Below are 17500 nucleotides of genomic sequence, written 5' to 3' on the forward strand. Positions count from 1 at the left end.
CGTTTTCTCCGCAAAGTTCTACGGGTAGTAGTTTGAAGTCAATAAATTATAAACCTATCCTAATTTACGCTTCTGATAATTTTGTTCAGCTTCTGCTCCTTGTTTGATCAGTTAGTATCTCAAGCACCAATTTAACGTTTTCGGACATCACAAGGGGATTTTTTCTTGATCGACATCACTACATCAAAAAGGCAAAGCAGCTTTTGTTTCCGCGAGAGAAAAAAATCAGAAAATCAGTGCATTTGGCTTTGCGGACAACAAAGTAAGTAGATTTGTTTACCATCGGCATCTCCGTTTTCAAACTAACAGGGGGTCAAGGGAACCTCTAGGCTGAGAGTTCGTGGGTATCGTTACATTTTTTCTAAGTTGCAACAAACTGACATGGTCCTCTCCGGCGTCTTCGAAGTCATGCAACTTTTGCAATAGCCGCACTGAGCTCCAGAAGCAGAAATCCAAGTTGTTTTTGTTCATGTCTAAATTCCTAGCTTTGTGTTATTGTCTGCCAGTTTCTCAGTCAAAGTTACATTTCTCGCCTTGTTTTTGACTAATTACAACAAACCGGCTTTGGTTTTCTTCTTCTTCAAAGTAGGGAAACTCACAATTGCTGCACTGATTTTGAGACAATAAACTTAAGTATCACAGTCTTTCCTCAAATAAAATCTTGAAACTCCATTATACCAAAAAGCCTCCGCATTCTAGTTTAGTCTCAGTCTTTTTGCTAACATCTTTTCACCCGCTCCCCAGGCGTGTAAACGATGGACTTCCGAGCATTCTGCCTGAGGATTTTACCCAGAGTTCCCACCTGGCCTTTCAGCCAGTTCCGCTGTGCGCTATTTCCCAGGACACGAGAAATCTTGTGTCCGGCCGAGCTGGCCGTTACGTTGTTACTCTCGTGCATCAGTCTGGACATCCTGCCCCCTCTGTCCAAATCGTAGCTGTCTCCCCCCTCCCGCTTGACCCTAGGAGCTGGACGGGCGGAGAGGGGAAGGGCGGAGGACTGAAGAACGTTGGCCATGCGTCGTCCTCTGTCCAGATCGTAGTTGTCTTCCCCATCTCGCTTGACGCGTGGCGCCCCTCGTGGTGAGCCCTCGCTTTTACCGTAGCTGTGGGAAAAATGACACGACACAAATCATGTAACATCTTAAGAATTGGTCAAATGTAATATTTGTACGATTATCCGTAACTTTCAAACAAGTCCCAGCTGAAAGGTTTTTGTTGGTCTAAATCAGTAAGCACACACAACATTTGAAATTTGAGTATAAAATGTTTAATCGATGACACCATCTGTTCCTAGTTGTACAAACAGAATCGAAAGAAAAACTTGTATCATCAATGCGCAAAAGGTGCTGCGTTGTGATAAAAGAAAAGAGCAGGATGTACAGCTCATGATATGGTCCTTCTTTAGCATTGTCATTGTTCAGTTCAATAAATTCGCCCTGTCTTTGTCAAGTACAAATGAGAAATATATTATGAAAAAGTGTTGATGTTATATTAAGAATGTAAAATAAGATATTTCCGTTAGGAATTTAATATAAGGCATCTCCGTTTGTAAGCCCTAATATCTCAGAAAAAAAGCTGATTCCCACTTATAAAAAAAAAATTAAAAAAATTAGAAAGACACCTGCTTCAAGTATTCCTCAGCCTGATTGGCATACGCACATCACAGTTCAATGAATCCTAATTATGTCGCCCCTGTGTCCCTTTGATGTCCGTTATGTCACTTCAACGTTCAAGAGCACTAGGCCTACATGTTTGACTGAGGTCACAGTGTTGTTGCTGAAAGAACTGCTTGATGTCGTACTCTCCGTTTCTGTCGATTCGTCACCTGTTCTCGAGAATTGATCTGTTCACCACCTTGGCTTAGTTTCGGCTGAAACACGTCTAAGTAAGGGAGACAACTATGCTATGACTGGTAACTAGTCGCGTTGAGCACTGGGATTATCTCCCTTGTGCCAGGGGGACCGCTTGACTGAATTCAGCTCTCTCTCTCTCTCTCTCTCTCTCTCTCTCTCTCTCTCTCTCTCTCTCTCTCTCTCTCTCTCTCTCTCTCTCTCTCTCTCTCTCTCTCTCTCTCCTCTCTCTCTCGCTCTCTCTCTGCAGTCTAATTCGGGAACTGATGGCCATGTACTTACTCATGCACAAGTCTACCCATGCGCTTGCCGAGGTCCAGTGCATAGTTGTCTTCTCCTTCTCGCTTGATCCGTGGGACTGCATCGTGTTGCACGGGCGCTGTGTTGTACTCTGTGTGCAGTAGCTTGCTGATTCGCTCGCCCTGTTGCACAGAGCAAATTGCTGTCATTTGTCTCTTGTGTTAGAAATCACATTTAAGTCAATGTCAACAGTTTTGCAGCCATAGAGGTTAACTGAATGATCATCGTTCCGTAACCTGTGTGCAGTAGCTTGCGCATTATTGATGATTGTAAGCCCAAACAGATTTTTTTTTTTTTTTTTTTTTGGGGGGGGGGGGGGGGGGGGGCTCATCTCATACAAAAAATGCCTCAGTAAACCGAATCACATCACACAAAGAAAAGCACAGCCTAATACTCGCATTACATTCAATGATAAAAATATGCCTTCACTCTGCACATTTTTCCACACACTTATTACCCACATTTCAGCACATTTTTCATAGTTGTATGTCGTGTAAGATGTCACGGATATAAAGTCTAAAAAAAATATATTGCCGAAAGACAGAGATTTGCAGAACGGGAAACGAATCGATTGAGACACAAAAAGACACACAAAAATATGCAGAAAGGACTGGTGTAAATTGGGAGACAGACAGACAGATTGGGAGATCGAAAGAGAGAGAGATAGGGGAGGGCGAAAGACAAACAATTAGAAAAACGTCCAAAAAGGACCCACTTCATGAAATGGAAGAAGGATAATATATATTGGAAGAAGTTGGACGGGCGCAGTGGCGTGGTGGTAAGACGTCGGCCTCTTAATCGGAAGGTCGTGAGTTCGAATCCCGGCCGCGGCCGCCTGGTGGGTTAAGGGTGGGGATTTTTCCTATCTCCCAGGTCAACTTATGTGCAGACCTGCTAGTGACTTATCCCCCTTCGTGTGTACACGCAAGCACAAGACCAAGTGCGCACGGAAAAGATCCTGTAATCCATGTCAGAGTTCGGTGGGTTATAGAAACACAAAAATACCCAGCATGCCTCCCCCGAAATCGGCGTATGCTGCCTGAACAGCGGGGTAAAAACCCTCTCATGCAAAAACATGAGTCAACGTGGGAGTTTCAGCCCATGAACGAAGAAGAAGAAGAAGAAGAAGAAGAAGAAGAAGGAAGAAAAAGAAGGAAGAAGTTAGAGATACAGAAAGATACCGTATTTGAAAGTCAGAGAATGCTTCAATCGAGATTATTTTTTACAATTTCTTACTGACTCCGTTCTTGATTCCGTTACCTTGTCAAGTTCATAATTATTCTCGCCCTCTCGTTTCACCCGTGGTTGCCTTGGTGACGGCCCGTTCTTGGCGAACTCGTTGAGCAGAATGCGCATGCGCGGACCTTTGCTGACGGTGGCAATGCCTTCCCCTTCCGGTTTGACTCTGGGCTGTATGGGTGGCGGCCCCTTGTCATACGTCTCATGCACGATCGGCTTCATCCGCGTTCCTTGGCTGATAGCGGCGATTCCTTGGGCTACAACCCAAACAAATGAACGATCATAAGAAAACTGCATAATAATCTCTTCTTTTTTTAAGTTTCGAGGAAAACAAGAATTTGAATAATGCTTAAGTCAAGTTAATCCAAAAACAAAGAGACTGCCAACGTTCCAAAATTTAGAATAAACAAACAAGAAAGGTAGGTTGTTGGAACGTTTGTTATTGACAAAACAATACATTCACTATTGTAAGCTATTGTTTTGTCATTAACAAACGTTCCAACAACCTACCTTTCTTGTATTTTGATTTTTAAGTCAAGTTTAACAACTTACAGAAAAATTATGCTGGCTTTTCGTGTGACTTCTGCTCCCACTTTTCACATGTTATAGAAGTAATCGAGAGCAATAGAATGGTCTCTCTGTTCACATGCAAAAGCGCCTAACAATGAGTTCCATGCATGATGCACCCCTGCCTTATCCATGTTTGCTTTACCCACTGAGTTACATACTGAAAATCAATTTTAGTCAAGTAGTATGTAAGAAATGTTAAGTCCTTTGTACTGAAAACTTGCATTCTCCCAGTAAGGTCATATATTGTACTACGTTCCAAGCCCCTGGAGCAATTTTTTGATTAGTGCTTTTGTGAACAAGAAACAATTAACAAGTGGCTCTATCCCATCTTCCCCCCCCCCCCCCCTTTCCCCGTCGCGATATAACCTTCGTGGTTGAAAACGACGTTAAACACCAAATAAAGAAAGAAAGACTGAAAATCAATGTACAGTATAACTCCGTGGTTTTACCATTTGTTTTGCGAGTTTAAATCGCCAGGTAGATCAAGTATTGTTTTTGCTAGTCTACGTCGAATGGGCAACGATTGCTTTTTTTCACGTAGCAAACTGTATTACGACATCATCCGTTCGAATAAACGAACTCCGAAAATAATTATGTCGGGTTTGTATTGGTTGTGCAAAAATGAATGCTCTAGCTTTTATTGAGGCAGACTTTTAAAGGTGGTCGTCTACATTTTTGCTTTTTTTCAATAATCTTATGGTTAGATTTCAATACAAAATTATGTCAAATGATGAATGAACCATGGGGAAAAAAGTTATAGAAAAAAAAATGATATTTTTGGGTGTGAAGAGAAGCGAGATTGTGGTGTATAGACGGTGCCAGAGCACAGGTCATATGCATAACTAATGAGCGGAATGCCGTCTTCCCATTGGCCAGCCGGCCCAAGATCAGTCTCTCTGCCATTTCTGCATCTGCGGTAGCCAGTGCCAGACGTCCCAAACAACTGTGCGAAAATTTTCAACGTTTCAAGGATTTTGGAAAGAGAAGGTACACGTACTTTTACCTTGTTTTGTTTTGTTTTGTTGCTTGATTGTCGAGAGGGGCGATTGAGATCGAAACAGCGGTAATAGGCTCGAGTGGGGCCAATTAGTTGTCTGCAAGGAAAGTTTGGAGTTTGGGAAACTGGGAGACAGCGTGGCACCGTAGGCAGAAACACGTGGTTTCACGTTTGCCGGGAGTGACACTCGAAGGAACGAGGGTGATAGCTAAGGACGGTGATGGTACAATTAGCTGACAGCCGTCAGTAAAAGTGTTCAGGGAGAAAAGAAGACAGTATCATCTTCTCCTGGCATTAAAATTGGTCCGAGCAGTGGCAACGCGAATCGCTCGGTCACGTGACTAGTTTCTTTGTGAAGAAAGACGGCGGGAGCGAAAATGTTTACAAGTTGTGCGGTGGTCGGGCACTCTTTCACGTGGAGGTTTCAGCGATTTGTGAACACAGATGAGGGGGTGCGGCCAGATTTAGGTTTTGATGGTTTTGAGCAGATATTCGATGGGAGAGGGGGCCGAAAAATAAGCGACGTTGAATCAATGCTAGAACAGAACAGGGCCATTTTCACCCGGAAAAAATGGGGAGTGATAGTGCTAATGGTGGGGGACAATAATATTGTTCCCGGAACGACACCGAATAAAGTGTTTCGTGAGCTGTGGCATCTGTGTGTGAGGGTGCAAACATTGGCAAACTCAGTAGTGGTGGTGTCAGGGATGACACAGAGATACAGTGGCTGGGGGGGTTTCAATGACATAGCCAGGGAGGTGAATAGGCTTCTTCATCAACAGCTGAAAACGGCACACAGGATAGTGGGTTTGTTCCCCCACTACGTGGCTTTCCCTCCAGCAGAGAAGTTTGCTCAGTATCAGAAACATTTTTTAGCAGATGGGATTCATCTGTCAGGGTCGGGGCACATGCTACTGTACAGAGCACTGAGAAAAGTTCTGTTGGACAGTCGGCATATAGACCAATGAGGTAAGAAGGTGTTGTGGTTGTTCAGCGGGTGAGAGGGAAGTGGGGGCTAATAGTGATAGCCGGTATCCTCTCGTGCTGATGGCAGAACCACAATAGGGGTAGATGCAGCACGGACGGGGTACCAAGGTTTATTCCCAGACTGAAGTGGTTGGGTTCTACCGAAGACGCCAGACGCAGAGCTTTGATGCCGGGAGTGGAATAGGATGGGGTATCCTTTCCAGCTTTTGGAGTGACGTCATTGTTGGTTCTGGTTTGGTAGAACCGGTTGTGACTTCATGGGGAATGTGTATTGGTACAGCCCGTGCTGCATGATCAGATTGACAGTGTTTTCTTAGGTGTACTCTCGTGCTGAGGGCAGAACCACAATAGGAGTGTAGATGCAGCACGAACGGGGTACCAAGGTTTATTCCCAGACTGAAGTGGTTGGGTTCTACCGAAGACGCCAGACGCAGAGCTTTGATGCCGGGAGTGGAATAGGAGGGAATATCCTTTCCAGCTTCTGGAGTGACGTCATTGTTGGTTCTGGTTTGGTAGAACCGGTTGTGACTTCATGGGGAATGTTTTATTGGTACAGCCCGTGCTGCATATATATAAAAAAAAAAAAAAAAAAAAAAAAAAAAAAAAAAAAAAAAATAGGCCCCTGATGCTTAGTGGCCTTTGAAATGTTTCAGGATGTCGAAGCGTCCAACCAAGCGACCGGGGCGTCCCTCAAAGCAGCCCCCGAAGAGGTTTCGAGACGAGGAGGCTGAAGGAGAGGACGAAATGGGCGTGAAGGAGTCGCTAACCCAGCTCCTTGCTGAGCAGAAGGCCCTGAGGAAGGAGATTGCGGAGATTCGGGCCGCCAAGACGCCGGCGCCTGAGGCATCGCCCGCAGGATCGACCTCCTCTACGGGTGGAAAATCCAACTCAGGCATGGCTGGGCACTCTGGACACTCCGGTGAGCAATCTAACACTAGCGGTACACAGGCGTGGGCAACCGGCAACCAGAAAATGTTGCCCATTGACCTACACGTGCCAAAGACAATAAAGGAAAAGATCTGGAGCGGTGTGGCGGTTAGGTTCGCAATACTCCTGCCCGCGGACCCGAAGGAAATGCTGGAGGAGGACTCGGATGAGGACGATGAAGACAAAAAGAAGAAGAAGAAGAAGAAAGAAAAGAAACTGTTAACCTTCACAGAGTGGGTGAAGGCCTGGAACATTTATACCACTATACTACAGGACAGAGCGAAAGAGGTACACAGGGGCCTGGGTGCCCACTTTGCTCGGGTGTGTACCCTGCATGAGCTGCAGGGCAATTGGCGGGACTATGACTACCGCTACCGGCTCGCAATTGCTGCAGGAGAAAGGGCATGGGGGGACAGCGACGCGGACCTGTTCGCCACCACCCGCTTAGAGCCTGCCACCCAGACCCATGACGGGGGAAAGAAGAAGCCGCAGGGTGGCGCAGGGGGGAAGACTGGAAGTGGAAACCCAGCCAAAGTGGGGGGCTTCTGCTTCCAGTTCAATGAACAGGGATCTTGCAGCCGCCCCAATTGTGGCTTCAAGCACTTTTGCTCGCAGTGTGGGGGGCAACACGCAATCCGAAAATGCAGCGCCAAAGGGCACCCCTTTCGAGCGGGACGGGGGGGAAAAGAAGCAGGAGAAGGAAAGAAATGAAGACTGGGGCACGGGGGCCACGCCAGTGAAGGCGGACAAGCTGGAAAAGTGGCTGGAAGGGTACGATCCACAGAAGAAGCGGGCTTTAATACAGGGATTCAGAGAGGGTTTCCGGGTAGGGTTCACAGGAGCCCCAAATAGTGTAGTTCAGAAGAACCTGAAGTCAGCAGAAGAAATGCCAGAAGTAGTAGAAGCGCACATAAAGAAGGAAATAGAAGAGGGGAGGTTAGTAGGTCCCTTTAGGCATATTCCTTTTACTCAGTTCCAATGTTCTCCAATCGGCTTGGTAGAGAAAAAGACGAAAGGAAAGTATAGGATGATACATCATCTATCTCACCCGAAGGGGGCATCCATAAATGATTTCATAGAGGAAGACATGGCCACAGTGTCATATGCCAATGTGCAAGATGCAGTACAGTTAGTGCAGACAGTAGGAAATACAGCATTTATGGCAAAAACTGATGTGGAGAAAGCTTTTAGGTTGTTGCCTATTCACCCTAGTGACCAAAACCTCTTCGTACTGAGCTGGCAAGGAAGTTTTTATGTTGATCTTTCGCTTCAGATGGGTTGTTCTTCGTCTTGTCACTTGTTCGAAGAACTAGGCACGGCTTTGGAGTGGATTGCTGTTCAGAAGTTAGGGATACCATTAGTGCACTACCTGGATGATTTTTTCCTTGCGGCAGTATCGAAGCAGCTAGGCAAAGAATACCTAGACAAATTTCTGGGTTTGTGTGAGGAAATAGGAGTTCCCATGGCACCTGATAAGACGGAGGGCCCAGAGACGAGGTTGACATTCCTGGGAATAGAGATAGACACAATCGAAAGAGAAATTCGGCTGCCGGTGGAAAAACTCACGAAGTGTGCCCAAGAAATACAGAACCTACTACAAAAGAAGAAAGCAACAGTGAAGGAAATTCAGTCGGTCATAGGGTTGCTGAACTTTGCTTGCCAGGCAGTGGTGCCAGGGAGGGCGTTCTTGAGGAGATTGATCGACTTGATTAGAGGCATACGCTCTCAGCTATTCTTCGTGAGGCTGAACCAAGGGGTGAAAGAGGATTTGAAGACTGGGCTAACTTTTCTGCAGTCATTTAACGGGAAGTGCTTTTTTCTCATGAACAAGGAAGTATCCTCAGAAGAGCTGGATTTAGTGACGGATGCATCCGGGGCAGTGGGATACGGGGCTTTGTTCGGTAGGCAGTGGTTTCAGGGTAGGTGGTCCGACTGGTGGCGACTCCAAAATATCACCCTACTGGAATTGTATCCTATCGTTTTGGCTCTGGAGACATGGGCGCTGGCCTTTCAGAACAAATACTTAGTCATTCATACAGATAATTTAGATTTAGTATCCGTAATTACTAAGCAGACATCAAAAGAACCCCTGGTGATGATTCTGGTGAGACAATTGGTCTTGTGCTGTTTACGGAACAATATTGTTGTCCGAGCACAACACATTGCGGGTGTTGACAATGCAATTGCTGATGCGCTGTCTCGTTTTCAGATGACGAGGTTCCGGCAATTGTGTCCACATGCAGAGCCACTTCCGGTTGGGATTTCACCTCTGCCAGAACAATTGGGGGGGATAGGCGACTAGGAGAGCTGTTGACAGCCTCGTACGCCAAAGGGACACAACAAGCATATAGAAGGACCTGGGTGAGCGTGACTAGTTTTTTGAAACAGAGAGGGTTTTCTACTTCCTTGCCAATGAGCACTGCAGCGGTGTGTCTGTACATTGGTTCGTTGCATGAGGAAGGGAAGGCGGCTTCAACGGTGATGTCCGCAGTTTCAGCAATCAGTTGCGTCCATAAATTGAATGGGTTAGGGGATCCCACTATTGATTATACTGTCAAAAGACTACTGCAGGGGTGCAAAAGGGTGGGTGACAAAGGGAAGGATACAAGGTTGCCCATTACTGTCCCTATCCTTAACTCAATTATGGAGAAGAGCGAGGTGGCCATTGGGGAGAACTACGAGAAGATACGTTTCCGGGCTATGTGCACCTTGGCCTTTCACTCATTATTGCGGGTGGGGGAAATGGCGGTATCCCGGGAACCAGAAAACGTATTGCATAGGGGAGATGTCCGACTGGACGGACAGGCATTGACCATAACGTTCCGCAATTTCAAATCTAGCGCAAAACCAGTTACCCATACCGTAGAGAAAGCCAAGGCAGGCGTCCCATGCGCGGTAGAGGCCATGCGGGCCTACATGAGCATTCGTGGGAACGCAACGGGGCCGTTGTTCCGAGCTATGTCGGGGGCACCCATAACGGCCAGGGAATTCAACGAGCAACTACAGTTGGTTTTCCAATTTTGTGGCCTGCCCAAACAGAACTTCAAATCGCATAGCTTTAGGATTGGGGGTGCCTCCCACATGGCTCGGAACGGGGCATCGGACGCTCAAATCCGTCAGGCGGGCAGATGGTCTTCTAACGCTTTCTTGTCTTACATCAGGGTGCACAACTGGTAGATCAGGTAAAACGTAGGGCTTCTCTCTGTGTGCAGTGCAACAGAAAGGGGGAGGTCAGGCACATGTCTGCGTGCAGTGCAGCAGAACATTAACATGGGATCACAGGTGTGCAGTGCAGCCTGGGATTATAAGAAAGTGTGCAGTGCAACTTTCCGAGAAAGGTCGATTTTGATTGGTGGCGGTACCTGATGTGAGTCATCAGGTGGTGGCGCGTACCGCCGGATTGGTGGTGAATGACAGACATTATGTATTTAATCGATGTGCTTTAATTGGGCTAAAACACAATGTTTATTGTTTTTTAGAGTTGCCAATATAAGTTTTTTGATGATGGTCTAATGAGCGGATGCAGAAAGCGGTAGATAAAGGGAAGTAACCCGGTGACCAGTCTAGTAAAATTTGACAGCTTGTTGGTGAAGCTGGAAACAAGAACAAAAAACAGTAAGCTAATACATAGTGGACAATGCCATCTATGATGTGTAAGACAATTTTTGTTCTTGGTGAATTTATGCAAATGTACAACCCAATGTATATGATTATGTCAATCATAGTTTTTGTGGAATTTATGAAAATATTCCACTGATTTTGTATGCATTATCTGCGCTGAAAATGAACGACCTGTGGTGTCGACCAATAAACATTTTCAGCGTAAACTGGCAATGAACGTTTCATGTGGTTGTGGTGGTGACTGTGGCGCTGGCTGGCGCTGGCTGATTGTCCGGTTTCGGAAAACTTTTTATCTTAAATTCTTGTCTATCCTCGCACATCTGAACATGCAAAAATGATTTTATGCACAGCATAAATGATATTTTTGGGTGTGAAGAGAAGCGAGATTGTGGTGTATAGACGGTGCCAGAGCACAGGTCATATGCATAACTAATGAGCGGAATGCCGTCTTCCCATTGGCCAGCCGGCCCAAGATCAGTCTCTCTGCCATTTCTGCATCTGCGGTAGCCAGTGCCAGACGTCCCAAACAACTGTGCGAAAATTTTCAACCCCACCGCCATCCCCTTACTCCACCATAACGTAGTTGTGTGGGCGCGTACCGCCGGATTGGTGGTGAATGACAGACATTATGTATTTAATCGATGTGCTTTAATTGGGCTAAAACACAATGTTTATTGTTTTTTAGAGTTGCCAATATAAGTTTTTTGATGATGGTCTAATGAGCGGATGCAGAAAGCGGTAGATAAAGGGAAGTAACCCGGTGACCAGTCTAGTAAAATTTGACAGCTTGTTGGTGAAGCTGGAAACAAGAACAAAAAACAGTAAGCTAATACATAGTGGACAATGCCATCTATGATGTGTAAGACAATTTTTGTTCTTGGTGAATTTATGCAAATGTACAACCCAATGTATATGATTATGTCAATCATAGTTTTTGTGGAATTTATGAAAATATTCCACTGATTTTGTATGCATTATCTGCGCTGAAAATGAACGACCTGTGGTGTCGACCAATAAACATTTTCAGCGTAAACTGGCAATGAACGTTTCATGTGGTTGTGGTGGTGACTGTGGCGCTGGCTGGCGCTGGCTGATTGTCCGGTTTCGGAAAACTTTTTATCTTAAATTCTTGTCTATCCTCGCACATCTGAACATGCAAAAATGATTTTATGCACAGCATAAATATATGTAAAAAAATTTTTTTTATTTTTGGGTAGCGTGACTCACGCTTCCAATATTTTGTTTTCTTTTTCAATAATCTTATGGTTAGATTTCAATACAAAATTATGTCAAATGATGAATGAACCATGGGGAAAAAAGTTATAGAAAAAAAATATATGTAAAAAAAAGATTTTATTTTTGGGTAGCGTGACTCACGCTTCCAATATTTTGTTTTCTGTTTGCTGAGAACATGTGCTTTGCCTAAAAATACTGACCAATCAAATTCATGTCACTATGCTTATAGCCACGCCCAAACAAGTGCAGCAACAGTTTGACACTGGAGCGCTGTCCACGCTTTTTTTAAACGCACGAAATGCACGGGATTTGAAAGGAGTTTTGCGCTTGGCATTTTCCAAATAAGGATATCCTAATATGAGTACTACGCTGGAATACTACAATGAATTTTCAAACGGCTTCACTGGCTTCGTCTTTCCTGATCGAAAGGGGGTGTATTGTTGATATTTGTAGATAATAGACTCTGCATTTTAATGGTCAAATGGCGATTTGGGTATAAAAATGTAGACAAGGACTTTTAACACATGCTCCTTGTCCACACGTTTCAGATAGTGACTGGCCTATAATGTCACGTGGAAAAGTTTGACTCAATAAAAGCAAGAGTATTCGTTCTTTCTCAACCAATACAAACCAGACAGAGTTAGTTCCGAATATCGTCAATTGACAGGTTTAGCGTGTGTCTATCAGTGGACTATCAAAAAAACAATCAAGGCAAAAACAAATGAAACCTTCGGGTTTAACTCTGGGTTGCCTGGGTGTGGGTCCGTCAGTGGACTTCTCGTGAATGATGGGCTTCATGCGGGAGCCCCTGCTGATGTTGTAGATCCCCACTCCCTGTGACGTCACACGGGGCGGTGGTGCGGAGGACGGCCGTGGCGAGCCAGCACCCACACCTAGTGCACACAAGTAACCATGAAGAGGAACAGGAAAAGGTAAGACTACGAAAGAGAAAATTAAACGATGCTGTCAAAAAATGGAGAAGGTATAAAGTGCACCTGCGAATCAAAGAGTGTAAAAAGGGTGGTCTTTGGCATTTCACTCAATCTCAATAAGTACTTTACTCATTGCACCTATAAACCTTCTAGCAAAGAGGTATAAAGGAAGAGAGATGGAAAAGGGGAAAAGGGCGAAAGAAGAAAGGGGGCTTGGAGACAGAGAGAGAAGGAGGAGGAGATGATGATGATGATGATGATGATGATGATGATGATGATGATGATGATGATGATGATGATGATGATAATGATGATACTGTTGCTCCTGATGATGATGAGGAGGATGATGAGGATGATGATGATGATGATGATGATGATGATGATGATGATACTGTTGCTCCTGATGATGATGATGATGATGATGATGATGATGATGATGATGATGATGATGATGATGATGATGATGATGATGATGATGATGTTGATGATGACGACGAGGACGAGGACGAGGACGAGGAGGACGATGGTTTCATCAGCATAAAAAAATTATGTTGCTCTCCTTTGCGGTAGTGCTGGTGATGTCTGTTTGTTTGTGTGTTTTTCTGAGTACATTCTCCTGGCATGACGACTAACAAGTTCATACCATTCAAACCATGTCCCAAGCTGCTTCTGACATTGCGTTCATAGTTGGCCTTGGCAGCAGTCGTTGGGCAGCGGGGGGAGCGTCGTGGGGTCAAGGCCGAGCTGGAGTCATCCTGACCAAAGGCCAAACTTTTGATAGTTCCCAAGTTTCGCTTGTAGTTCTCCGCTGCCTCTGGTTTGATCCTCAAACCCGGGGGTGCAGATGGTTGGCTCCATATGGACACCTCCGGCATGGTTTTCAGTTCGCCGGCCTTTAGTTTGGTCTCGGTAAGCCCTCAATGTTGAAAGCGTCGGTGCTGGGTGAAGCTGGTCTGTCTGCAGAAAATTCGAACAACCGCTGGTAACCCTTTGCCTGCGGAAGAATGTACTTCAAAAATTAAATGTTAAAAATCATAACATGGAAGAAAACCAATGACACCAAATCTGATCAAATAGGCTCAAGGGGAGGCAAGCATCTTGCTGCATTTCAAATGGCAATAAACAGCTGTTGTTTCCCTTGTTCGAGTATGGACTTTTCATATTCGCAACAAAAACGTTCCCCATACGTGCTGTTGCAGGCATTCTGTCTGCATGTAGAAATGCCTCTTTAAAGATACCTTCCGTCCCCTGTAGACGATCATGTACACCACCGCAGATCTGTCAACGCTTCGACATAGACATTAAATTTAAAAGAAAATGTTTACCAAAAAGCAGGGGCTTGCTGATCCCTATACAGATTGGGAATATTTTATCAATTCAAGCCACACTTCTTCTCGTGAAAAAGTTCGGCTCACCATCTCAGATCTGGTGAGGAACTAACATGGGATAAGAACATCGATCCTCCAAGTGTCTTGTTGCTCACTGGTATCGAAAAAGAGAAAGAGAAAGAGAGAGAGAAGAGAAAGAGAAAGAGAGAGAGAGAGACAATGACAATGACAATGACAATGACATTGACAATTCTTTATTTTACGGGGGTAACAGAATAAGCATTGGTATACTTTTTTGCATCTGGCCCTCGCCCTAAAGAGGGACTAAATCTACTATAATAACTACTACTACATACTTACATAATTAGTAAAACAGTATAAGTTTATGTACATAAGTGCATTATATGAAACATTGTAGTTTATAAATGTTCATGACAAGGTGCAAAGCAAAAATTTGCAAGTCAATTAGAGTCAGAATACTATGCAATAGTACATCAACTCTGCAAGACAATGGATAGTATGCAGAACATCATAATTTCGTGAACAAAACTATAAATCAAAAGTGAGTGACTGTGTCCCAAAGGATATAACAATCAAGAATATACTATTTTCATTAAATGGGATATATATTTGTTTTTGAAAGATTCTGTGCTGGTAGCTTCCCGTAAGAGAGAGAGAGAGAGAGAGAGAGAGAGAGAGAGAGAGAGAGAGAGAGAGAGAGAGAGAGAGAGAGAGAGAGAGAGAGAGAGAGAGAGAAAGACAGAAAGAGAGGGGGAGACAGAGAGACAGACAGACAGGCAGACAGACAGACAGACAGACAGAGACAGGGAGAGAGAGACAGAGAGACAGGGAGTCGGAGAGAGAGGGAGAGAGAGAGAGAGAGAGAGAGAGGGAAAGAGAGAGAGAGAGAGAGAGAGAGAGAGAGGGAAAGAGAGAGAGAGAGAGAGAGAGAGAGAGAGAGAGAGAGGGAAAGAGAGAGAGATATGGTTTATTCATTAGGCCATTGTCCCTTAGGAAGGGGTGTGAACGAAAGGGTAACATAACATATTATTGCACACAACACGTGCAAAAGAAAAAGAAAATGGATGAGCGTTCAAATGTATATGCATGACACGGGGTAGGGGGAATAGAGAGAGGGAGAGAGGGAGACAGAGAGAGAGACAGACAGAGACAGAGACAGGCAGGGAGAGAGAGAGAGAGAGAGAGAGAGAGAGAGCGCAAGACAGAGACATGGAGAGAGAGAGGGACAGACAGACAGACAAACAGACAGAGAGAGAGAGAGACCGTGAGAGAGAGAGAGACAGACTGAGAGACTGAGAGAGAGAGAGAGACAATGACAATGACAATGACAATTCTTTATTTTACGAGGGTAACAGAATAAGCATTGGTATACTTTTTTGCATCTGGCCCTCGCCCTAAAGAGGGACTAAATCTACTATAAAAACTACTACTACTACTACTACTACAATACTTACATAATTAGTAAAACAGGATAAGTTTATGTACATACGTGCATTATATGAAACATTGTAGTTTATACATGTTCATGACAAGGTGCAAAGCAAAAATTTGCAAGTCAATTAGAGTAAGAATACTATGCAATAGTACATCAACTCTGCAAGACAATGGATATTATGCAGAACATCATAATTTCATAAACAAAACAATAAATCAAAAGTGAGTGACTGTGTCTCAAAGGACATAACAATCAAGAATATACTATTTTCATTAAATGGGATATATATTTGTTTTTGAAAGAATCTGTGCTGGTAGCTTCCCGTAAGGCATTCGGAAGAGCGTTCCAGAGACGGCCACCTGAATAAACTAGACTAGACTTAAATAAGTCTATCCTAGGAAGAGGAGTGTTAAATTTCATAAGGTGGTGTGAATTCTTCAAAGAGAACTTTGAACAAATGGTTTGGGGTAAAGTTTCGGATATAATTTTATGCATAAAGATTCCTTTGTTAAAAAGCAGTCTTGACTTTAGAGGTAAGATCCCTAAATGTATGTAGTCTAACTCTGTGAGGGTAGTGTGCTTTAGTAATACTACTTTTAGCGCTCTTTTATGTAATCTGCTAAGTGGTTTTAAGGAATTTTCACTTGCTGAGTCCCATAGAGTGGATGCGTAATCAATAACAGATTGAATATGAGCAATGAAGAATAATTTTCTGGTGTGGCAGTTCAGGAAGTGTTTAATTCTATATAAGAGGTACACTTTCTTTGACACCACTTTACTAAGTTGCTCAATGTGGGTTGACCAAGACAAGTTGTTATCGATATTAACACCCAGCAGTTTGTGATGGTCGACTTGAGAAAGAGAGAGAGAGAGCGAGAGAGACAGACAGACAGACAGTGAGAGAGACAGACATAGACAGACAGACAGACAGACAGTGAGAGAGACAGACATAGACAGACAGACAGACAGACACAGAGAGTCTGAATGGAATATTCGCCTATAGTTATGCCTTTCAGGTGTGTCCACACGTACCGTCATTTAACTCCATGAATGTACTTTTGTAGCTTGTAAAGGACGTCACAAAGGAAAGAATCAAACGTTACCGACAAAGACACGCTTGTAGTTTGTAAAGGACGTCACAAAGGAAAGAGTCAAACGTTACCGACAAAGACACTTTTGAGACAACATGAATAGCATGAGTGTAAAAATGTCAACTTGACAAACAGTATTTGTGTCGATATGATTTGAACTATACAAATCTATTATACTTGTGTATCTCTTCAGGCTAGAGAAGTGCTGATTCAAGACTTTTGTACGGCTTTAGAATTTACCATGAGAATGATTTGTAGCGAAAGGTCTGAATGGAATATGTACTGTGTATTACCCAACATTTAAATCTCTCTCTCTCTCTCTCTCTCTCTCTCTCTCTCTGTCTCTTTCTCTCTCTCTCTCTCTCTCTCTCTCTCTCTCTCTCTCTCTCTCTCTCTCTCTCTCTCTCTCTATGTGTCTCTATCTCTCACTCTCTCTCTCTCTCTCGGCATCTTTATGACCTTAAAAAATAAGATACCCAAAGCAGGTTCATGCCTTGTGTTAATTGTAATATGACCGACGTTTTCTTCTATTACCCTGCACTTGTTTCGTGTGTTGATTTCTCGCATTTACCAGTAAAATAACTTGTGTTTTTTTTAGTGTTCCATTACTCTGTCACTCTTCTTCAGGTCTGAACATTTAACTGTTGATTTGTTTACATATCCGCAATAGAATCTTAGAAACTATCACTAGAAAAAATCAGCCAGATTAGTTTTGGTTATTAATTGTTTGTCTGTGCACTTAAAAGACCGTTGGGTCGATATATTTGTGAACTAGATGATTACCCGCTTCGCCGGGTAACGGCTTCGCCGGGAAGAAGTAGAGCCGAATACCAGGCTGCGCCTGGGACCCGTCTCTGCCGGGTGTACGCCGGCTTCGCCGGCGCACGAAGGAAAGGAGATAAACGCGCAAAACACTGGAGACCTAAAAATAGTAACGTGCAGTGACCTTCTAAAAATAGTAACGTA

General features: G+C 44.1%; 2 protein-coding genes across 6 annotated transcripts in view; one reads left to right on the forward strand and one right to left on the reverse strand.

The window, feature by feature from the left end:
* LOC138983898 (uncharacterized) overlaps positions 1-17500 on the reverse strand; it is a 23862-nt gene that overhangs the window by 851 nt on the left and 5511 nt on the right. For 2 of the 3 annotated variants that reach the window (XM_070316715.1, XM_070316713.1), the window contains exons 2-6: positions 13303-13616; positions 12456-12620; positions 3411-3646; positions 2133-2272; positions 1-1103 (exon numbers count right to left, since the gene is read on the reverse strand). The exon at positions 1-1103 is cut by the window's left edge and continues 851 nt beyond it. In XM_070316715.1, the coding sequence (XP_070172816.1) occupies positions 719-1103; positions 2133-2272; positions 3411-3646; positions 12456-12620; positions 13303-13534 (1158 nt within the window). In that variant the 5' untranslated portion in view covers positions 13535-13616 and the 3' untranslated portion in view covers positions 1-718. Of the gene's footprint in view, positions 1104-2132; positions 2273-3410; positions 3647-12455; positions 12621-13302; positions 13654-17500 lie in introns of all 3 variants that reach the window. The other variant, XM_070316714.1, reaches the window with a different exon arrangement.
* On the forward strand, positions 4705-11577 carry LOC138983897 (uncharacterized). 3 transcript variants are annotated; one of them, XM_070357238.1, is made up of 3 exons: positions 4707-6862; positions 9080-9231; positions 10083-11577. In XM_070357238.1, the coding sequence occupies exons 1-3, from the start codon at positions 6598-6600 to the stop codon at positions 10137-10139; spliced, it is 474 nt and encodes a 157-aa protein (XP_070213339.1). In that variant the 5' UTR covers positions 4707-6597; the 3' UTR covers positions 10140-11577. The 3 variants fall into 3 exon arrangements, with proteins under 3 accessions (XP_070213338.1, XP_070213339.1, XP_070213337.1); XM_070357237.1 differs by having other exon boundaries at positions 4705-7641; positions 9080-11575; XM_070357236.1 differs by having other exon boundaries at positions 4708-6862; positions 9080-11561.

This window comes from Littorina saxatilis, linkage group LG13, assembly GCF_037325665.1.
Source record: "Littorina saxatilis isolate snail1 linkage group LG13, US_GU_Lsax_2.0, whole genome shotgun sequence".
NCBI classification, from domain to species: domain Eukaryota; kingdom Metazoa; phylum Mollusca; class Gastropoda; order Littorinimorpha; family Littorinidae; genus Littorina; species Littorina saxatilis.